Genomic DNA, 24420 nt, shown 5'->3' with positions numbered 1-24420 from the left:
ACTCCAAAGAGGCTTAGAGAATCAAGTTTCACATGCTTGGATGGATGCAGTGTTTATGTATTGTTGGTTTCTATTTTGATGAATCTTGTTTTCGATTTCTTTGCATTGAATGCAACTTTTATATGAATCTATTTATGCGTAGGCTTTGGGACAACAATGAAATGGTTTTTTTATTGGTTTTATTTTAGATTCTATTTAATTGGTTTTAGAAAGCGTAGAAATTTATTTTTTAAAAAATATTCAGAGATTTAGTTGTTTAAAATATTAAAGTGTACACAACAATTATGATTACTGAGTTTTTTAGGACTAATTTCATGCAGTTATGTTTTGTAACTTATTGTTATCTTTGTCCTTGAACTAAATCTTACTTTTTAAATACAAGGGACCAAAATAGTAAAAAATTGTAAACCATAAGGACTGAAAACAATAATCATAAATCATAAGAAGGAGAAGAGTGATTTACAAACTATAGAGATGAAAACCATAATATCTAAACTATAAGAATGAAGATCATAACTTTTAACAAACCACAAGGACCAATAATGAAATTTACTCTAAAAGGATAGGAATCATCGTTAGGGCTGTAAACGAACCGAACGAACATGAAAGGAGGCTTGTTCATGTTCGTTCGTTTTACTTAACCGAACAAACGGTATACGAAGGAAAATCTTTGTGTTCGTGTTCGTTCGTTTTAGAAATCTTTGTGTTCGTGTTCGTTTATATTCGTTCGTTAACATGTTAAACGGACGAACATAAACGAACGATCGAAACGAACATAAATAAATATTATTTGAATTCAAAATAAATAAACAAAGGATTATATATTAAATTTAGTATATAAACGAACGAACGTAAACTGTGGTAAATGAACGAACGTTTATGAACATAAATGAACGGATGAGATTCTTGTTCATGTTCGTTCGTTTAACTAAACAAACAAATTTTTTTTGTTCATGTCCGTTTATTTATTAAATAAACGAACGTAAACGAACTTCTTTCCGAACGATTCACGAACGGTTCGCTGAACATTCGATTTGTTTACGGCCCTGATTATCGTGAAACCATTTCTATGCTTTACCAATTTGGGGGCTATTTGCAAAATTTCAGAGCACAAGGATACTTCCTGCAAACTGGGTTGGTTGATTCCTTTCATCTCTGCTGTGTTAAACCCTGAATAGAACCCTTCCTCTCCCCTCCTCCCTTCCTCCGCCCCCCTCTTTGATAAATCCAAATTCGGGTTTCCATTTGATGCGTAATTGTGTTCGTAGTACATGTTTTTAGTTGATTACAGGCCTCACCATGAAAGCTTTGAGACTTCTTCAAATACTTACTACTCGCTCTTCAAGAACCTCTCATCTCAACCCCACCTTCCTGTTTCGATTCTACGCATCCCAACCCCTACAAGAAAACCCAGTACTCGAAATCGAAGAAAGTCGCACAACCGACAACAATGGCTTCGGCTTCGACAGCAGTCATTACGAATTACCAGACACGAATCTGGGTTTAGGATCGAATGAGGCCGAGACACCTGCCGGTAATAGAGAATCCACTTGGGATGAAAAGTATCGGCGAAAAGCTAACAGAAGTATATTCGGAGAAGAGCATGAAAAATTGGTTAAGGACAAGAAAAGCAAGAAGAAGAGTAGGAGTGAAAGGATGATGGAGCAGGAAGAGAAAAGGCGTCGGACTGCGATTCTTTCTAAGGCTTTGCTCGAAGCTGCAGTGGCTGCAACCGACGATGATGAAGAGGAAGATGCTAATGAGGTGGTGAAGGTGGAAGATCAGTTGTCTTTATCAGTTGGGATAATTGGAGCTCCTAATGCTGGAAAATCTGCTCTCACTAATTTCATGGTTTGTTTGTTTCCACTTCATTTCGTCACAATGTTGCATACGTTAATGCTACTGAGTTATAACTTTACGACTGATATGAATTTGTACGTTTGTGTTAACAATAATGGTGATTTGAGCCATGAATTTAACAAATCAGCCAGAGAAAACCCTCTGCTGCTCTCCATTTCATTTCTTACGTAATAATCCCATACCCTTCGTTTACAAGAGATATATTCTATTTGACCAAAAGCAAGTCTAACAGATAGCAAACCTGATCAATACTAAAATGCCATATGGCACTATATTATTACTGGACATAAAAGAAATCATTCATTCAATTAAAACTATTAATAAGCCATGTATCAGTATCCCCATCTTCAAACAACCCTTGACCTCAAGGATTGTAATTCTTCCGGATGTTGAACTCAGGGACATGATCTGGAAATCGTGGTACTCTTCCGACGTGCTATCTTCCACCTTGGTGTTAGACCATTGTACAAGCACCTGGCACTGCCTTGTTTCTTCAGTTCACCATCCTAAATCCAGGATCTTCAAGGGAATGGGCCTTAACTCTCCTTTTTCTGAAACTACTGGCAACTCCCATTGAACTGAGTGATTGCGCAACTTCCACTGATTGGTTAAGTGAATCTTTCAGGTGATAATGTATGTAATCAGGTGTTGTCTGACCATAAAGAGCTTGATATGGGGACATGCCTAGACTAGAGAGGTGTGATGTATTGTACCACAATTGTGCTAAGGGCAACCAATTTGATCACGATGAGGGAGTTTGCATGGTGAAAAACCTTAAGTAAGTCTTTAGACGGTGGTTAAGTACCTCAGTTTGACCATGAAACTGAGGGTGGTATGCTGTAGAGTAAGCAAGCGTAGTCTTGTGATCTAGGAAAAGTTGTTTCCAGAAATTGCTTAGGAATATGGGGTCTCTATCGGAGATGATCTTTTCAGGCATCCATATAATTTGGTAACTTGTTTCATTAAAGCTTGAGCCACAATAGCGGCTGTATGTGGGTGTTTGAGAGCAATGACGTGGTGAAATTTACTCAATTTGTCCAATACTACCAGAATCTGTTGAGTAACCTTGTGACTTAGGCGGCCCTTTATGAAATCCATTGTGATCACATTCCAGAATCAGTGTGGAATATCTATTGGTTGTAGCAGCCCCTGGTATGGTGAGGTTTCATACTTACTTTGTTGACAACTGTGGCATTCTCGAACATAAGTTCTGACCTCAGCTTGTAACCCCTTCCAATACAGCCCCTTGCTACCTTCTGATTAGTAGCATGGACCCCGGAATGACCCCCGAGAGCGCTTGCATGGAAGAATTTTATTAGTTCTTGTCTCAGTGCCTTATCATTCCCCACTACAAGTTTACCTTTCCTCATCAAATCCTCTCCTATCAAGGTGTATTTACTGTGTCCCAAGGGGTCTCCTTTGAGCATCTCAATTAGCTTTTGCAACTTTGCATCTTCCTGAACACTCGGCTTGATTTTTTTCCAGCCATCACATAGACATTCTTGATATAGCTAAGCATGAAGCTACGGGGATCTGGGTTTTTCTTGATAGAGCATCTGCCACCAAATTTTCTTTCCCCCTTTTATATTATACTATATACTGCAACCCAATGAGTTTACTCAACCATTTTTATAGTGTTGGGTTGCACTCCTTCTGTTCCAAAATATACTTCAAGGCTTGGTCTGTCTTTACAAAGAAGATCCTTCCCAGCAGGTAGCCTCTCCATCTTTCAATTGCAGCAACCGCGGCTAAAAGTTCCCTCTCATATATGGATAGAGGTAGGTGTTTAGGCCCAAGTGCCCTACTAAATAATGCTATCGGATGATTATTTTGTGTTGGACAACTTCTACACCCTATCCCGAAGCATCGGTTTCAATAATAAATGGTTCTTTGAATTTTGGTAGGCCCAAAACACCGGTACTTGACGTTGCTATCTTCAACTTTTTGAATGCTACATCAGCCTCAACGCTTCATTTGAATGCTTCCTCTTTAAGAAAATTAGTGAGAAATTTAGCAATGATACCGCAATTTCTACAAACCGTCTATAATAACCCGTAAGGCCAAGAAATCCCCTCAATTCATTAAGATTACTTGGGTAGGCCAATCCACCATGTCAGCAACCTTTTGAGGATTGGCCTTAACTTCTTCCGCACTAATCATGTGCCCTAAGTAATCTACTTGTGGCTAGCAAAATGACACTTTGAGAATTTAGTGAACAAGGATTCTGTTTTTTAGGACATCCAAAACCACCTGCAGATGACGAAGATGGTCTTCCCAACTGTTGCTGTAAACCAGAATGTCATCGAAGAAAGCCAAAACAAATTTTCTTAGATAAGCCTTAAGGACCGATTCATGAGATGTTGGAATGTAGCAAGAGTGTTTGACGGCCCAAATGGCATAACCGGAAACTCATATAAACCTTCATGAGTTCTAAATGCAGTCTTACAAACATCAGGTTCCTTCATGCGGATTTGATGATACCCGCTCCTCAAGTCTAATTTCAAGAAATAGCACACACCATATAATTGATCAATAAGCTCCTCTATTATAGAATTGGAAATTGATTCCTTACTGTGAGGCAATTGAGTCTTCTATAGTCCACAGAATCTCCAGCTGCTCTTTCTTCTTCACGAGGACCACTGGGGATGCAAACTCAATCTGTCTCTGTCTAATGACCCCTGAATCCAGCATCTCTTGGACTAGCTCCTCAATGATTTTTTTTGTAATGCACTATATAGGTATGCTTTTAAGTTGACGGGGTTGCTACCTTCCTTGAGAGTAATTCCATGATCCAAACTTTTTGGTGGGGGTGGTTCCTTAGGTGTTACAAACACATCTTCATAACTCCTCAAAAGTGACATTAAATCGGCCTCTTTTGGATCTGTGGACTGCTCCTCCCAATCTGCTACTTCTAACTTAAGGGAATACAATTGAGTACTACTGTGAGAAGACACAATCAAGTAAGCGTGATCAGTACCATGTTCTTCTCTTACATTTCCATCTGATGAATTGATGATTCTGTGACCCCCTTGCAACTTTACCTGTCCTCCTTCCGATAAAAAATCCATAAATAGTTGGTTGAAATTATACCTTATATCCCAAGAGTTGAATGACATTGCAGGCCCAAAACGATTCCCTATCCTTCTATGGGCATGGCGTAAAAATCCTCAATGAATTCGACCCCTTGATTATTTCAAGCTTTTAATTAGAAATTTTGCTGATACTTTCAACCCATCAGCGATTGCCACCTCCATTGCCTTAATAGGAATCAATTTCAGTCCCAACCGTTGGCTAAAGTTAGGTCTAGAAAATTATTTGTGCTGCTATTGTCAACCAATATGGGTAGATCTTGTTTTTTGATCCTACCCCATAGTTGCAATGTTTGGAGATTGGACAACCCAAATAGAACATGTATTGAAATGGACACATCTCCCTCTTTTTCCAGATCCCCTTCATCGGTAATCATTGTGTCACTATATGCTTCTTCACCAATAAAAGTATCACGGCATCTGGACAAATCAGCATGAATAGTTTACTTCCTCTACATTTATGCCGAGGTGATATTTCTCTGGTGCAATAGAAACATTCATTGTCCCTTCTCTTTTCTTCATATTTCTTTTTGGACAATTGTCTCAGAGACATGAGTTTATTAATGGATCCTTGAGAAGACTGGGTCTGTGTTTTTATGTAAGGTTGACTATTGATTGTTTTCCTTTGGTTAGTTGCTGAAAATACAGGGTTCTGAGATAGAGTAGAGGGGAGGAATTTTGGTGCTGGCAAGGAAGTAGGAGCACGGGAATATGGTGAAATAACATTGGGATTCTTATCATTGGGGAGAAATGAGGTTTCTTTAACAAAATCAGGTTTAGGTGGTTCCAACCCCCAAAGTGCATCATAAGACCCCTTCTTGTAGCTTTGCCATTCTCATGGCTTGGCTAAGAGATTTTGGGTCAAGGAGTTGCACAGTGTGCATAATCTCCCTGGTGAGACCCCCAGCATATAGATCAAGCAACATGTCATGAGGAATAGTTACTTGATTTTCAGGGAATTGAATTGGTGATTATACTCACTTACAGTTTCTGTTTGACAAAGGTTGCGAAGTTCAATCAGAGGTTTGGACACCACTCCCTCAACAAATTGCCCTCTGAGCTCCTTCAAGTACGTTTCCCAGGTCACAGTTTTCCCCTCCATCTCCTTCATAAATCCCTGATGCCATTGAAGTGCTCTCCCTTTCAAGTGTATAGCCACCAATCTGATCTTCATCTTCTCTGGGGTGTTATCCAACTCAAAAAATTGATTGCATGTATAGTGCCAATCGTTGAAATCATCACCCTCAAATGGTGGAAATTCCAATTTGGTCATTCAATTGACCAGTTGATAACCTTGGTTTGGTGGAGGAGTATATTTCTGCTTCTTCATCATCTGTTTCCAGATTCGTTTCCTTACCTTGGGTCACAACCATAAGTTTCACTGCAACTGCCAAATCTGAGATGCTCTCCTGCATCTGTTTAAGGATCTCATGGTGACCATCAATCTTCTGCCTCAATTCTTCATACCTCTCCATCAGTTGATGGTTGGTTACCGTAACCATACACCACAAAGGGACAAGATGTAGCTGTTATACCACTTTTAACTATAATGGTGATTTGAGCCTTAGGGGTCCATGTAGCTGCTGCGCCCGCCCCCCTCTTAGTCAATCCAGTCAATTAACAGCCGACCGCTCTGCCACTGCGCTACTGAGCAGGAATTTTTCCTGGCTACGTTTTAGGGTGGTAATTGGTTGCAATTCAACAAATCAGCCAGAGAAAACCCTCTGCTGCTCTCTATTTCATTTCATAAGTAAATCTCATATCCCCGTTTACAAAAGAGGGATCTATATATATACTCTATCAGACCAAAAGCAAGTCTAATAGAAAGCAAAACTGATCAATACGAAAATGCCATCTGGCACTATATTGGTGGACATACAAGAAATCATTTGTTCAGCTAAAATCCACATATCAATTTTCAAGAAACATTTGGTAATTATAGATATAACATGTTGTTATGATGTTAGAAGTCAACGCTCATCATGCTTTTTTTGGGAATATCAAAGTTCAATTCAATCGTTATTGACGAAGTTCATATGTTTTAACTGAATATGAGGAATATATGGATGAAATTTGTACGTGTTGCCATATGGTTTTATTGCTTGTCACTATATAAATCTAAGATGAAGCAAGTATAGGCTGCTGATACGATGCCGGTTCTTTACTCTAGTTTTGAAGTCTTTACTTAGTTGCTGTATTTTGTTGGAAGTTATTTTCATGGTGGTATGTTGGCATTACTGTTAGTGGCACCATAGACAAAAGATTTGAAAATCATCTAGGTCTGAATCAATGGAAATATGATCATCATTGATCTCCATTTAGGGAATAGAGTCTGGCCAGGAATTTGTCGTATGGAACATATTTCTGGGAAAAAAACATTTTCATTGGGAGAAAATATATAGCATATGGAATGAATAGGAACAAGTATTTATGACATAGACACATTTATAATTACATCAAAACAGAAGTTTTTTTTTTCTTTTGTTGAAGATACTTCTTTAAGTCAGCAGCTGAATGACTTTGATGCTTCTCTTCAGTACCTTTTTCAATTTTTATCTGTACAATCTTTTGGGCAATCTTTGCAATTGGGCTTTCTAATTAAAACTACTCCATAGATAGGTAAAACTTCTTCAATTGAGTAAATGTTTGTTGATGGTAGCAATTTTTGCTCCATGTACTTGGCCCATAGGAGACATGGAGCAAAAATTGTTTGCAATGCTTTTCCACTACTTGATAGTTGATACTCGGTCGATGGAAAGTGGACATTTTCAATAAAGTACCGCTGGTTGCTTGTACTTGATGCTTGTAATATTTAACATTGGTGACTTTCAACTTATGTTTTGAGTATTTCTTCTTATTTACCTTTCTAGGTTGGGACGAAGGTTGCTGCTGTTTCACGGAAGACGAACACAACTACGCATGAAGTATTAGGAGTAATGACGCAAGGAAAAACACAAATAGTATGTACCTTCAAAAGAAATGGGACTCCTCTTTGTGTGGTTTTTATATATATGCTACCATCTTATAGGTGCATCTATTAAAAAAGATGCTTATCGTCTATACTTGATTGTCATATTGGTCTGTCAAAATTTCCTTGATATTTGGTAACCTTGGATGTTTGGGCCAACTTGTGCACACCTTGACTAACGACTAATCCCATGGGGCCTGAAGTTAACAGTCAGACCACTCCACTACTGACTCTCTGGGGACTTGAACTGGTGACCTATGGGAAAAATTTCCTTGATATTGTGCAACTTCTATAATTCCTCTCAGCCTATGCTGTTACTACGGTTAAAATAAATATCGGTCAGGACCGATATTCGATATCTCGATCATATCGGTGATATATCGGTCCAAAGTTGCGGTTAATATGATATTTCTTAGAATTATATATATATATATATATATATTATATATATTATATGTATATATATATTATATGTATATATATATATTATATGTATATATATATATTATATGTATGCATCCATAAACATATCATATGCATTAATTAGAGTTTAGAAATGTTGTGCCATTTCACCCATCCCATATTGATTTCCGGAACCTGATTAGTAGAATTGCTGTTTGGAACCTGATTATGTTCAGAAAGTGGAAGTACTCCATTTTTTGCTTAGGAGCCATATATGCTCATGCTACATGCTTTTCTTCTTCTAATAAGCCATATTCCTTGTTCAGAGAGATAATGAGGTGGTCTGCTACATGTCTGGGGACTAATTTTCCCCTGTTCTGTTTTCATTATGCTTTTAGCTTTTTGTAGCATAACATATATACAATTATGCTCACTTTAGAATTTTCTTTGGTAACAGTGTTTCTTTGACACCCCGGGTCTTATTATGAGAAGTAATGGACTTCCAAAATCTGACATTAAAGTTCGAGTTGAAAGTGCATGGAGTTCAGTGAATCTTTATGACATGCTCGTTGTTATATTTGATGTTCATAGACATCTTACCAGGTTAATCTTTTATCAGACATTCTGTTTTTCTTGTGTCTTAATTCTTTTCTTACATGCATACATGCCTAAGGGAAAAAACCAGTGTTTAAGATTTTCATTTTATGGTGTGTGGAGAAATGAAGATGTGATATGGATTACTGTTACATCATGCAAGTAAAATGGTGAATATAAAAAGAATTAGGCCTACACTGCATGTAATATTGTCGTGTTTTACTGACTAATTAAATGATCATTTCAAATGATATGTGCTCTTCTCGTCATGAGTGTTGATATAACTTAACCTTCATGCACCATATGTATGAATAAGGCTTGCATGATTATATACCAGCAGTCAAATGGATCTTATCTACCCAGTCATCTATGGTGCCATGTCATCAGTTAGTATTAAAAACGCAGTAGCATGGTTTTACTTGAAGAAGCATGTCTCCCTTGCAGCTAATAGAACATATAGGCGACACTTGGTTACAATGTAGAATATTCTATTATATGTTTGCTGTAGTTTTTGTCCATCTGGGTTTCCTTCTCTTAAATCCCCAAATTTTTGCCTCGCCTAGGGGTACTTTTGACAGCCATGAGGTCCTTTGTTACACCTTAGAAACGTAACATAACTTTCAACTCAACTTGAGCTTGTCTTTATGCCATTAAGCAATCTACACATCGGTCTGAACTCTGAAGCATGAATTCCTGCATATTGCACTCTGATATGGGTGGCAAGACTGGTTTACTTCTAGAACACATTCAGGTAATGGTTTATTAAATGAAGAATAGGTCCATGATCTATTATAAGCTATGAGTCCCTTGATTGAAGAAGCAAAATCATATTGGGATTCCATTTGACTACAGTTAGGGTTAGCCTCAAAATAAGAGATTCAACTTTGTCTATGTACATATGGGTTTTTGCAAGCTATGTCAACTCTCTAAGGCGGAAGAAGCTTACCTACATTACATTGTGTTTGATTAACTTTATACTCTGTTTATTCTTCTTAATGGTTAACATATTGGATCAAGACTAATTATATATTTTTCAATTTGTATATATGTATATAGGCCTGATAAAAGAGTGGTTAAACTTATTAAACAAATGGGTTCACAAGTCAATCCAAAACAAAAACGCATATTATGCATGAATAAAGTAGACTTGGTAGAGAAAAAGAAAGATCTGTTGAAGGTTGCTGAGCAGTTCAATGATCTTCCTGGATATGAAAGGTAATCACGTTGTTTAATGTTTTTTTTTTCATCCCAGATTTTTTTACTTCTCAACTTACAATTATTTGTTCTTTTTTGTCCATGTTAGGTATTTCATGATTTCTGGGCTAAAGGGTTCAGGAGTCAAAGATCTTACGCAATATTTGATGGAACAGGCATGTTTCTTCCTATTTTGTTGCACTTATGAAATTTGATTTCACATTCTTTTTCTTCTTGCTCTTTTAATATTACTTCAAAGAAAATTCAATGAATTAATCTTTTTTTTTGAAGTATATAATATTTATATACGGCAAATGCAACAAATAAACTCACACCCCCTCCTCACCTATGGTGAGGTTTGAACCCCTGACCTCCTAGAAGGCCAAGGGCTACGATACCGCTAGGCCAAAGGCCCTTTGGTTTCAATGAATTAATCTTAATGTACTATTATTAAGTTTGACATTCACATTTATATTACCTGGCAGAGGAGTAAACTCATGAGCAGAGAGATGTTTTACTTGCTCAGTTCATAGCAACATTTGGCTTGCAACTGGTTTTACAAATGTGTTTTGACTATCAATGAAATTTCTTAAAGGCCCTTCAAGGCAACATAAGAGAAATATTGTTGACTAGAATTAATACAAATGGCGGTTTGTGATGATGACAATGGAAAAATAAGCAAGTTTAGCTGGATGTTTTGTGGATCTTTCCGTTCTTCCAGATGAACTAAACGTGCTGGTGGAGTTATTTGTAGACCAGGAAATGTTGCAGTTATTGCCATACTGGTGAACATCCTGACCTATTATGGACAACCTAAATAGCTCTCGTTGAAGCTATCTACTCCAGAAGTTTCTGGAATTATGCCATTATGATCAACCATGATTTAGTCATGCATACTTTGACAGGACGATTCAGGCCATTATATTCATGGCCTGTACGCCATTTCTTTTTTAACTTTTATCCATTGTTATGATGCTCTCATTATGCCTTTACTTTGCTATCTCTTCTATTTATTTAGCTAGAGGAACCTGTGCTGCATGCAATACTGCACAAATTGTATTATTTTTCCTACTAATGATTGTGTCTAATCATGTGCGTATGATGTTTTCGTATGTTAGGCAGTTAAAAGACCATGGGATGAAGATCCTCTCATCATGACTGAAGATGTCATGAAGAACATATCACTAGAAGTTGTTAGGGAAAAGTTTCTAGACCATGTGCATCAGGTATTTCTTGGGTCTTTTTCTTCTTCCAATTTATGGCAATGTCTCTGGATTTTCTATTCAAGAAAAATGTTTTCCTGTTACGCACTCCAATTTTACATGGATTGCTATTTACCCTATTGGGTAACTCAACTGGTAAGACCTTGGGCACCAGTGCAAGTCCCCTCAGGGTTTGCGTGGTTGTTAACTTGAAGCCCCTATGGGATTAGTCGAAACTAGCCCAGACACCCACAGTTACCAAAAAAAGAAAGAAAAAAGATTCTCCCTATTTGGATATCCTACAAGAGTTGCAACATTTTCTTTATTTGACTATTTTAAAAAGTTAAATTACTCCCTTCGTCCCAAAATAAGTGTAGACATTACTATTTAAGTTTGTCCCAAAATAAGTGTCCACTTCTAAAACTAAGTCTACTTTCCCATTTTACCCCTAATTATGAGATGGAGAATTCTCTATAATTATGGGTAAAGTTGTCCTTTTTGGTTAAAAACTGTAATAGTTACAAACATTCCTAAGACTGTTTGCCTTTTACATTGTGGACATTTTGGGACGAAGGGAGTACATGTTATGGTCCACATGACTTTAATTGCAAGGGTATTTCATATTTGAATATTTTACTAGTCAACCATTAATAATTTTCACCTGGAGTCGATGTTGCAAGTCTTGTGGGATGCAGAAATAAAACACTAGATCCACGTTTGATGGAGCTTAAAAATGAACAACCAACTTCATTTGTAACAGGAGATTCCATATGATGTTGAACATAGATTAATAGATTGGAAGGAATTGCGCGATGGTTCTGTAAGGATTGAACAGCATCTTATCACTAACAAAGTCAGCCAGCGTAAAATTATAGTCGGAAAGAATGGTTCTAAAATAGGGTAAGATTCTTTCATGTTCTTTCTTATGGATTATTTTGTTGATGGAAATGCAAAAGGTATTCTGATTTGTTGCTCTTAGATATATATTTATAACGAACCACTGCTTGTTTGCATGCACTCTCACAAGTAGCGTGCTCGCTCGCATGTTTTTTTTTGTTGGTCTTCATGGAAACAACCTTTCTACCCCTTGGGGTAGATGCAAGTCTGCATATATCCTACCCCACGAGACCCTAAATATGCATTGGATGTAATGGGTCCGTTTGGTTTAATTTTTATGTTGTTGCAGGGGAACTTGAAGTATGGAATATTACTACTCACTATCACGTGTATATACATGTAGTACATATATCAACTAATACAAAGTAAACCTGAAATAAACAAGTGAACATCAGCAGCTACTAAACTTATTAATTTTGGTCATATATGCTAAATCCAAAGAGCTTGGTTAGATTTTTGCAAGCGAAAAGAAACAAATGATGCTTGGAAATACCGACCATCTTAAAATTTGTACAATAGCATCCAATTAGGGATGTAAACGAGACAACTCACGAGTTACTTGAGATTGACTCGGGCAAAACTTAGTCAATACTCGAATTGAATGGGCTCGGCTCAAACTCGAACTTGACTTGACTTATTAACGAGTCGAGTCGAGCTATCCAATACTCGACTCGAGAAGCTCGTGAGATACTCGTTTTTTTTATTATATATAATTAGTTTTAAAAATATAATCAGTTTTACTAAATAATATGTATAATATAATGTAATAAAAATGTCTTGCATTTTTAGATACTTGAACAATATTGTGAATTTTTAACTATAAAAACTAATCATAATTTTTATTTATTAAAATCATAATTAAAAAAGACAAAAACTATAGAAGTATTGGTGAAGTTGTCCCACGTTTCAGTTTGAGTTCGAGCTTGATTCGAGTAGAAGTTTGAGCTTGGTTCGAGCATCAAACGGGTTCGAGTTTAAAAAGTTGCAATCGAGTTCGAGTCGAGTTTAGTTTTTAACTACTCACGAGTTTTCGAGTTGAGTTCGAGCTTGAGAAATGGCTATCATTTACACCCCTACATCCAATGACTTCAATGTGGATTTGTTGAGAAGACTATCAATCTGCAGAGTTCAACTTTCTAACCTCCTATAGGTTATCTAGATAGAACTTCAAATAATTAGATGAAGATTCATTAGAGAAGCTTGCCAACTCTAGAACATGGCAAACACATGATGATGCCTTTATCGGATCGAGAAGCCTCAATACTTAAAAATATCCAAGTTTCTTACGCCTTCAGTTTGGAATTTTCTCTTAATAAACAATTATAGAGCTATAATCTGTACCGAACCATCATCTATAATCATATGGAAAATCCAAATACAGTTCCTATGCTGAAAGCATAATAATTAATAATAATCACACCAAACTGTACGAAATCTCTGAAGAGCTTGAGAGAATTAACAAAACCAGCCTGAGTTTGTGCTTAAGGCCACAAAAAGATATCTCAACAACATACATTTAACACCATAAACCTATCTTTATGAACACCATTCAGAAAGACATCCTTGACATCAAGCTGGGATTAGGCTAGTGATGAATAAACATTTGAGCAATCAAAATATGAACCAAGACTCATTCATAGGTTGAGATTGAAGGTCTCTTCAGAGTCACTTCCATAAGTAGGAGTAGCCTCATCAATTAGACTCAATTTTAGTTTAGTCAGAATATAAACTTGAGAATACACTCCGACTCTGATAAACAAATTCTTAGCTTGGATTAGTTGGAGACCAACTAAGAGCTTTGGTCTCTTATACCATGTTATGATGAACAAAAGATATTATTACTCAATACGAAGGTATACATACATGGTAATGTATGCTAATATAAGGTGAACCTGTTATGGACTAAGAGCATTGGACAAACAAGTTATGAAGGTGGAAACAAGGATGCCGAAAGCTTTGATTACCCAATAAGAAAAAGAACTACCAATTCGAGAGGCTAGACTCTCCCATACGAAACATGATACTTTTCTACATAAACATTCTCCTTCCTCTCCTCTACTATTTATAGCTAGTTCAACAATCATTTACTCTAAATAAGTTTTTCCATTTCTGCAACACTTCCACTCTTGTCCCTCTGACCTTCCTGTAGATTGATTTTCAAGTAAGGACTGATTCTACTTCTAATTCCAAATCCTCATCAATATGTGGGGGTAACAAAGGTGATACACGTTGTTCCCCAATAGCCTTTTTGAGCTGTAATACGTGGAATACGGGGTGAATATGAGTAGTCTCTAAGAAACTGGTGCTTATAGGCAACTGCGCCGATGCATTGGACAATTTTGAACGAACCATCAACAAGTTTCAACAATGGTGTGTTAGAGATAGATTTTTGGCTGCAGGGTTGGAGTTTCAAGTAGATCAGTCTGCTACATCGAACATACTAGTGATGCGAGATTGTCAGCCATAACTTTCACGTGTTGTTCAAAAGTCGTGTAAGGCCGCAAACACCGCGATTACTCTGTTGAATATGGTTAAAAGTTAAAATGATGTGGATCCTAACCATACAATGCCTTGAAAGGTGTACATTTATTTGAGATATGATAGGAAGTAATATGCCAAAATTCTGCCCATGGTAATCATTGTCCCCACCTACGAGGATTGCTCTGATCAAAGGAATGTCTCGAGTGATTTGTTAACATTCTCTTATTGACGAACATTTTAGGGATGGTAAACCATGCTACGCAATAAAGTGGGACCTTGGAGGTGGAATAATTCTTGCCAAAAGAAGCTCATGAAGACTTGATCTCAGATGGCATTGCTTCTTTGATGAATAGGCCGGCCAGTAAAGTCTCTCTAAAGGGTTAGTTTCATGCTAGGTAATGGCGAATATGGTGAGGTAGTCACCACTACTAACACAATGTCGAAACTATTGGAGCACGAAAGGCCCTCGAAGTCCATAGTCAACTCTTCCTCTATGCTGTTACTGCGGTCAAAATACAAAATATCAGTTAGGACCGATATTCGATATATCGATTATATCGGTCCAAAATAGCGGTTAATATAATATTTCTTGGAATTACATATATATATATATATTTCTTAGAATTACATATATATATATATATATTATATGTATGCATCCATAAACAAATCATTTGTATTAATTAGAGTTTAGAAATATAGTTTCAAAATTAAAACATCACATAAACTGATGAACAAGTCGCACAAAACAAAATAGGATAAGTGTTAAAAAATGAGCTAATCGCAAGCAATAGGTTCGACATCTGAGTCAACATCATCTAATACATTTAGTTCTTCGTTTAAGTTAGCTTCCCAATCTTCCCCTTCATCTCCGACATGATCATGATCATGATCATCTCTATAACGCTCCCTTTTACTTCTTGTACTCGGCCCAACTTGTTCATTACCTCCCATTGCTTCTCGTACATCCGACCAAAGGAGACCATCTCTTGCATCCATAAAGTCTTGGAGCTCAACGTTGGTTGGAACCACCCAATCATCATTTTCTTCATCTATCAAGAAAATCGGATTTGAAGACTTGTTATCCTTAAGGGTGCGTTTGGTACGTTGGACAGGGTGGGACAGGACATGACAGAACACAATTGTCCTATGTTTGGTGTGGTTTTATATGGGACTAACTAGAACAAACTAGAACAAGGGTGGGACAAGGTTGTCCACCCTTTACCTATAGAACTAAGTAGAACAAGAAACTTTTTATCACTTTACCCTCAAAAACCTCATACGCATACCTTCCTTCTTCCCCTTCACTCTCCTCTCCTCCATCGCTTCCACCGTTCAACCGGCGACCGGTGACGGTGACTTCCGATGGCCGCCGCCGCTGCTTCTCCGATGGCCGCCGCCGCTGCTTCTTCCGATGGCCGCCGCCGCTGCTTCTCCCGATGGCCGTCGCCGCTGCTTCTCCCGATGGCCGCCGCCGCTGCTTCTTACAGCAACTACATCACGAATTTGAAGAAACTCTTCAAATACCTTTCTTCTTGTTTCATGAAAGTAAGGAATTATATTTTGATGGTGGTTTCGTACTCGATTTCGCCAACAACTTGATTAATTGAAGTACTTATTAGGGATTTTAATGAAGTATTATGATTTATTTCGAGAGTTTATATTGATTATGGTTGCTGAATGTTGTTGTTGTTGTTGATGAATTATTAGGGCTGTAGTGGTAGTAGGACCAGTGTTACCAGAATGCATTTTGTAGTGAAAAAACACTAAACAGCTCACTGAGGGTAAATTGGTCATTTTAACCAGTTCTATCCTGTCCTGTCCTGTCTTACCAAACGCTGAACAGCTGTCCTGTCCTGTCCCGTCCTGTCCTGTCCAGTCCTGTCTGTGCACCAAACGCACCCTAAGAGATTTGTAGCGCCTCTCCAATCTTTTGTTATATTGAATGAAGACAAGATCATTCAACTTCTTTTGCAAAAGACAATTTCTCTTCTTAGAGTGAAACTGAAATGATAATTGATAAATTTAAAACCATAACTTGAATTTAAGTTTCATTTGAGTTAATATATTTTCCATAACAAAGAAAACTTACATGATCAAATGCACTCCAATTCCTCCTACAAGGAGAAGCACTACAGGTTTGGCTTAGAACACTAATCGCAAATTGTTGGAGCACGGGTGTGTCGATGCCGTAAGAACGCCACCATACATCTATGTTTTATAGGTATATTAAGTTAATAAAAAACACAAATAAACTTTTGAATATGTAAATATATATGTATATATATATATATATATTATATCCTATTATCATACTTACGTGGTGCTACTTTAGCTCTATTCCTTATGGCAGCCGCTAATCCAAATTGCCCCGATGTCTCGGCATATTGATTGAGTTCCATCTGTAAAGTATCATTTCTTTCTTCATCACGCACAAGTGGGTCAATTGCCTCGTATAGTCCTGTCTTAGTGTATCTATTATTTTCAACTTCTGAATCTTGTGCATAATAAATGGCGGGGTTGAGGTAATATCCGACTACAAATGTACTAAAAGTTAATACCAATAATTGTATTAACTTTAAAAATTAAATAAATAAAATATAGCAATATTTTATACATTATACCGGCATGCAAAGGATGATGAAGTTGGTCACTCCATCGTGCTTGAATTATTGACCACACTTTAGTGATCAGTCTTTCGTGAACGGTGCCAGTCAAGTTCTTCTTGATTTGATCTTTAGCTCTTTCCATAATATCGTATATATAACCTATACACGGCTTCTCCTCGATATCAACCAACCGAACAACATCAACCAACGGTGCCAATACTTGACAAGCAAGATAAATATTGTCCCAAAACTCTTGCTTAGCTATTATTCTTTCAATTCTTTTTCAGATGGCTTTCTTGGCAAAGTCACTCTTCCTCCATTGTTCAGAAACAAATAGCACTTGGAGATGATGCCGGTTCTCATGAATGCTTTGAATGGTGTAGAATTGTCTTGCGAACCTTATGGCGGTTCCGCAAATAGCGGTGCTAATCACCGCAATTAGGCTACAATTTTGATTTGCAATAGCGGTGTGAAAATCGCAATTAGGAGTTGGGCTTTTAGTTGGCCTTTTAAAGGGTTCAGAGAAGTCGGTTAGGGGATTACGAGCTAGGGAGCGGATTTTGATTTGCAATGTTCGTGCAAAAACTCGATATTCCTCCCTAATCTCTTCCCTTCAAGTCTATGATTCCACGTCTTCTCTTCACAACAACATTGTTTTCCAACATAGATTGCTCGTCATCTCTTCTATTCATGTGTTCTTCATCTTCAAAATATATATTATGTTATCTCTACATTCATACGTTTATATATAATTGTTATTATTACATGAACCACTATATATGGACCGCTATACCACCGCTATATCAAATCATGGTCTTGACCACTATTCAGATTTTGACCGCTGTAACAACATAGCATAGACCAGGATTATTGCCCCCCCATCCGTTCCCTAAATTGGAGGGAGGGACTACCCATTGCAAAGAAGTAATTTGGTTCAGATAATTCGCTCGAACTTCCTCGCAAATGGAGAACGGAGTTGCAGGTTTTCTGCTGCCGTCTCTGAAAATCGTTCCGTTATTAGGGCTAGCTGCTCATTGAACTACTGTAGGAGGGATTGTTGCAAGTCGTCCAAGGTAGTCCAGTGCAGATCCATATTCAACTGATTCCACGCTTTGGGCACTGAATTAGGGGCCATGTCCGTTCAGGATGGTAGGACTTTGATACCACTTTGTTATGAACTAAGAAATTAAAATGGTGGAAACAAGGATATGCTGAAAGCTTTGATTACCCATCAAGAAAAAGAACTAATAATTCAAGAGGCTAGACTCTCCCACAAAAAACATGGTAATTTTCTGCATAAAAACTCTCCTCCCTCTTCTATTTATAGCTATTCCTGTCCTGTGCAAAAACTAAATGTCGCCCAATATATCGATTGTTTGATAATAAATCGAGAACATCGAATAAATTGTTCATCTACGCTCCGCTAACAGCTTTTCTAGTGGCAGGTGATTATTATTCTTATTTTTGTAGTCCCCTCCTTACTTTGTTTACGTGGCCACATCCTTATGTAAAACGGACCGGTGGATGCTTAACATTCCTAAAACAAATATCAATACCATATGTTTATAAAATCTATTACCATTTGTATTTAGTATAACTTACATGCGATACAAAACACCAATTACCTTATTATAATCCACCAAAAAATGGAAAAGAGTAGTTTCCTTGATATTCACAGTTGGTAGAAGCATGAAAAAAGAAATTAGGACAAACGGTAGGAGTTGTAGACGACAACACTTGAGGGAGCATTTGGTACACCGGACAGGACATATATGACTTGAGATGGTTCGTCTGAAAATAGAAACATTTGATCTTGTATTTGCAACTGATGTCTGTATCGCTTTTTTTTTCTCTGGTCATTATATGGAGGAACATGCCATTTTGTGTTGCTGCTCTAATTTCGTTCTTTTAGCTATGATACGTGAAAATTTGTTTTGTTTTATCATATAATAAACTGTGCATGACTTCAGCAGATTATCAAATCTCATAAGATGTAATGTTTTCCAGGAGAATAGGTGTTGAAGCCAACGAAGAGCTGAGATCCATATTTAAACGGAATGTCCATCTCATCCTTTTGGTTAGACTCAAATGACGGAATCCCGAACAATAACGAGTCACTTGTCAACCATACACTCTCTTTCTACCAGCACCTAGGCCTGCGGTTATTCAGCTAAATGACTTTCTGCCAAGTGTTTTTCAAATCCACGACTTTCTGACAAGTTTCTAGCATTTCTTTGTATAGAAGGGCGATTGATCTATTAAGCAGTGATATTCTCAAACCTATCGAAAGATGATTGATTCAAAAAGAACTTGACAGAAGGTCATTTATGTAACTGCTCCCTTCTACTTGAAGATTTAAGAACAAAAGGCCAAGCTGTTTCTATTTGGAACTCTTGCAGGATTGACATTTTTGGGTGCCAAGATCTGTTGGATTAGATGAATCTACCTATTCAGAAAGGAATAGTTTCATGGTACCCCCTTTCCGTTTTTACGTTTTCTTTTGCACCTCCAAGTCTTAGAAAAAGACCATCAACGATAACGTGGCTTTCGTATGTTAAAGTCCACGTACCAGAAACTAGAAAAGGTATAATTTTGGTACATGTAATTGTAAATTGATCGTTGTTTTTTGATATTCATTCTAGAGGTGGGCAATCTTAGGGCCAGCTTCGGTTGTAACAGGTTATGTATGATTGTGGAGCGGTTTGTACCAACCGGTTATGGGGATTTTTAAGAAATCGGTTATGGACCGAGTCCATAATATGATGGTAACGAACCTGCCTTTTTCTTTTCTTCTGAATTTTCGATCTTGCATGTGGCAACCATTCATTGGGCAGGCGAAGAGAAGCGTAAGAACGAAGCAGGACCCTTGATCACCTTTAATCTCAAACCCACCCATGAATTGTGTTTGACACGTTGATTGAACTAAGTGCATCTCATCTTAATGTACATCCAAGGGTGGAGATCGCTTCTTATGCTTCCCACCTTTTAACTCTTTGTTCTCACAGGAACCCAACCTTTATTGGACAACAGACATACTGTCTTTATGCCTTTTTTCTGTCTGTTTTTAGTTGCTACTATCCATTTGCTTCCACACCATTCTCTCTTCTTTCCTAAGTGTGAAATCTTTGAAGCTTATATTACAATTTGTTATTTTGGTTGATATATATATATATAGGGGAGCGATCAAATGCAAACCACTCAATTTGTACAAACCGTGCAAACCGCATTCAACCAATCATAATTTTTCATTTTGTTCATTTTTTTGTAATTATGAGAGGTTGATTAATCATTTTTATTGTGGAGGGTGTTAATCATAGATATTATCATGTTCATTATTTTAATTTTAGAGAAATACATGAAACTGTTTCATTAATGTTAGAGAAATACATGAAACAGTTTCATTAAGTATTATATGAAACAATTTCACAACCATATATGAAACAACTTCATCAAAAAAAGTATTATATGAAACAATTTCACAAGATTAAACAATTTCATGAAAAAATTTCATAAGATTAAACAATGAAATCGACAGATGAAGGTGGTTTGCACGGTTTACGTAAATGAGGGCGGTTTTCATATGATCACTCCTCTATATATATATATATATATATATATACTTAATTGCATTTGAAATATACCCTATATATATAGGTGGAGGTTCAAACGAGAATTTTTGTGATTTACAAGAACGCGAGAACAATCCAATAATCTCAAACTTTTTTAATTAATAAATTAACTTATATTAAATATAAATAAATTAATAAGGGCAGTAATGTAATTAATTAATTTTTATAATTTTTATTTTATTTAATTAATTATAATTATCCTTTTTTTTTTTTCCTGTACGTTCGTTTCCACTCTCTTCTTTTCTCTTGTGATAATTGAGTGATTGTGTAACCATAACATATTGAAATCATGATCAATCAAGTGTAACCATAATCTATCGAAACCATGAGTAATCGTTATAATAAATGTGTGATTGTCTAACCCTAATCGATCTAAACCATGATCAAATTGAGTGCGCAAGTGATGTTATAATAGTGATATCACATGATTATCACACCATATTACACCAAATCGTTTAGTGGATTTCGCCGTAATCGTTGTGATAAATGTGTGATTGTCTAATCCTAACCTATCGAAACAACTTGTTGACTTATTCTGGTGTGTCACCAGTAATAAGCATTTTTTGAGTGTTTGGCAAATAATTTATACCGATGCCAAAACGGTAATAAGGAGTTTTTGAAGTAGTTAAACCCTTCTGACTTATAAGAAGTTGATAAGTGCTTTTGTAGAAAAACATAAGTTATTTCAAATAAACAATCCTAAACACCCTCTAAAATAACCATTCGATTGTTTGTTTCTTTAATTATCTACAAAAATAAAAACTATGAGAAAAATACGTTTGTTTTTATAGATAGTTATGGTTGGGATTTAGTTTTTTTAGTCAATTTCTTTTCTTCCAAGGTTTGTTCATCGCATTCAACTTGCTGGGTACAATTAATTGATGAAATCTTTAATAGTTATCTCAACAAAGAAATCAACCGACACAAACAAACAAATATATATATATATATATATAAGGATCCATTTAAGGGAGAACTGATTAGTTTGTGGTAATCGTGAGATCAATGTGAACCACTCGTTTAAGATGTTTAAGGATATTTTTAAATAAGCTAAAAAGTTAATATAGTAATTCTATTTTTGACAACTAATCAAAATATTTGATTAAATTTTTAGAAGGAAATGTTTAATTAAATTTAGTTACCTAGTATATATCAATTACCTAATATATATCGTATTTTAAAGACGTTTGTGAATCAAAGTGTATCATAATGATAACGTTCACAATGTTTCACGTGTATCACAATGTATTTTCTTTGTTTTTATGAAATGTATCATAGTGTGCATTTTTGTTATTTTCATTGCTTTACAAAGGATATCACATTGTGCATCTTGTATGTATATCTAAGTATCACAGTGAGTATCTTGTGTTCACATAAGGTTCATCGGAATAAGGTTCGCCGGAGAGAGGAAATAGGATATTTATAAAATCCCTAAAATGCTCTTAATTAATATTTTAAGTTAAAATTACCAAAATTATTAATTTCCTAATTTAATCTTTGATTTGTGGCTGAGATTGGATTTCACGGTTACTACAAACAACACAGTTCTCATTTGTTTAGCCCATATATATATACACACACACACACACACATATATATATATATACACACACACATATATATGTATAAATTATTTGATAAAAACTCTTAAAAACCAGTTTTTATGCATAAAAGTACTGTTTATTGATACATATTACTTAAAATTCAAAATTATAAGTAAATTGTGCGTAAGTACAACTTATTAAAGCTCCATGCTTGAATTCGTGTAACTAACTGCGGGTAAACATAACCAAATATAGGATAAACATCTCATTTTAAAATATAAAAAATCTAAAATATAATTAGGATAATTATTAAGTTCTAACAAAATAATTAATTATTATATTTATAAAAAATTATATTATTAAATCAAATATAAATTATTTCGTTATTGAACCTAAATTAAATTATAATAAAAAGGTTGAATTAAAAAATTATACAAAAAATAAGGAATTTTAAATAATTAATTTGATATTAATATCAATATATTTTTGTCAAATTCTTATGATATTTTCAAATTTATATTTTATTCAAAAATAAGAACATTATCGCGTTTTTAAAATCACATAAGACCATATTATAACATCAACCGAGATAAAGAATAAAACGAAATATTAAAATCAAGATGTATCTCGTTGCATTGCACAAGTACACACACACACATACATATATATATATATATATGGGCAAATGAAACGAGAACCACAAAAATGTTATCAACCCATGATAACCGATTTTAAAATAATTTTTTACATGATCTTTTTTCATCAAATGCTGGATTTAATATATTAGTTCATATATATTTGTTTGATAATGTGATAGTTTCATATGTATTTGTTTCATAATGTAATAGTTTCACTTGTATTTGTTTCATAATGTGATAGTTTCATATGTATTTGTTTCATCACATGAATATTTTTTATGTAAATTTTTAGTTTCACCAAGTGAAACAAAAAAAAGTTTCACATGTAATTTTTTCATAAGATGAACACAAATATATGTGAAATAATATCTTAAATCATAGTTTTTGATGAAAAAAAAAATCATAACATTAACATTAAATTTTCTTTTTTATATTTTTAATACCGACTTAAAAGAAAATTCATACAGCAAAAACTGATCATTCTTAGAGTTTTTCTGTCAAGTTATGCAATTATCTTAATGATATACCTTAAATTCTTACTCAAGAATCATTACAACAAAATTGAGTTTATAACTTGATTTCATTTGATTCAAGAATGGTGATTTCAATGAAGACGCAAAGCTAAAAGTGATTTCAAGGTCGTCCCAAAAGTGAAACCACAGATATAACTCGATTTCATTTGATTTTATGGTTTTGTTTTGACAGATATTGCTTGGTTTCTTATTGATTTAATATCCTAAATTTTCACATATGTGTTTGAATGCTTACATGTATGAATTGATTGGCAATCAGAGATAGTCCATTGGCATCCCCACCGTACCAGAAACAATACTTTATGTGTTAATTTAGGGGTTGTTTGTTTACCTCTTAATAGTTCAACCACCGACTCCCTTACCCAACTTACCATCTTTACTGATAAAAGTTACGTTTATAAATTTAAACCTTGTTGTGCATTTTAAGATACCAACACGAACTGGTCCTTCTATCCCACTGATTAAACTTTAAAGTACGTTGCACAAAGCAGAATGCTCATTACTTTGATTAGTTGGTTCATCATACAAGACGATGTGGTGGTAGCAAGGATTGTAATCGAATATAAAGGAAAAGAATGTTACGCTTTTATGATAATTTAGCTCAACAATAAAAATTCTATATATTTTATCAGAGATCTATAGAAAACCAAGGAATTCAACATATCCCACTTCGAGGTAGGGTTAAGGATGGAATGCAAGCACTTGTGTTATCTACCACTAGAGTAAAGTGGCAAAATCACGAGCTACTACGTCTATACCCAAAACTATGTAACCTATTAC

General features: G+C 35.7%; 1 protein-coding gene across 4 annotated transcripts; it reads left to right on the top strand.

Annotated features, from left to right (window-relative positions):
* The first annotated feature begins 1175 nt into the window (after positions 1-1175).
* On the top strand, positions 1176-20382 carry LOC112514845 (GTP-binding protein ERG). 4 transcript variants are annotated; one of them, XR_003069438.1, is made up of 9 exons: positions 1176-1851; positions 7820-7909; positions 8777-8922; positions 9970-10128; positions 10217-10283; positions 11226-11333; positions 12070-12209; positions 19304-19880; positions 19976-20382. XR_003069438.1 is itself a non-coding variant. In XM_025121469.1 (9 exons), exons 1-9 carry the CDS (start codon positions 1300-1302, stop codon positions 19699-19701), a joined length of 1338 nt encoding a protein of 445 aa, XP_024977237.1. In that variant the 5' UTR covers positions 1176-1299; the 3' UTR covers positions 19702-20020. The 4 variants fall into 4 exon arrangements, 2 of the variants coding, with proteins under 2 accessions (XP_024977237.1, XP_024977236.1); XM_025121469.1 differs by having other exon boundaries at positions 19304-19373; positions 19696-20020; XR_003069439.1 differs by lacking the exon at positions 19976-20382 and having other exon boundaries at positions 12096-12209; positions 19304-19368.
* Positions 20383-24420: the final 4038 nt, after the last annotated feature.

This window comes from Cynara cardunculus (genome assembly GCF_001531365.2).
Source record: "Cynara cardunculus var. scolymus isolate 2C chromosome LG 6, CcrdV1, whole genome shotgun sequence".
In the NCBI taxonomy this organism is placed as follows: Eukaryota; Viridiplantae; Streptophyta; class Magnoliopsida; order Asterales; family Asteraceae; genus Cynara; species Cynara cardunculus.
This window is presented reverse-complemented; position numbering and strand designations above follow the sequence as displayed.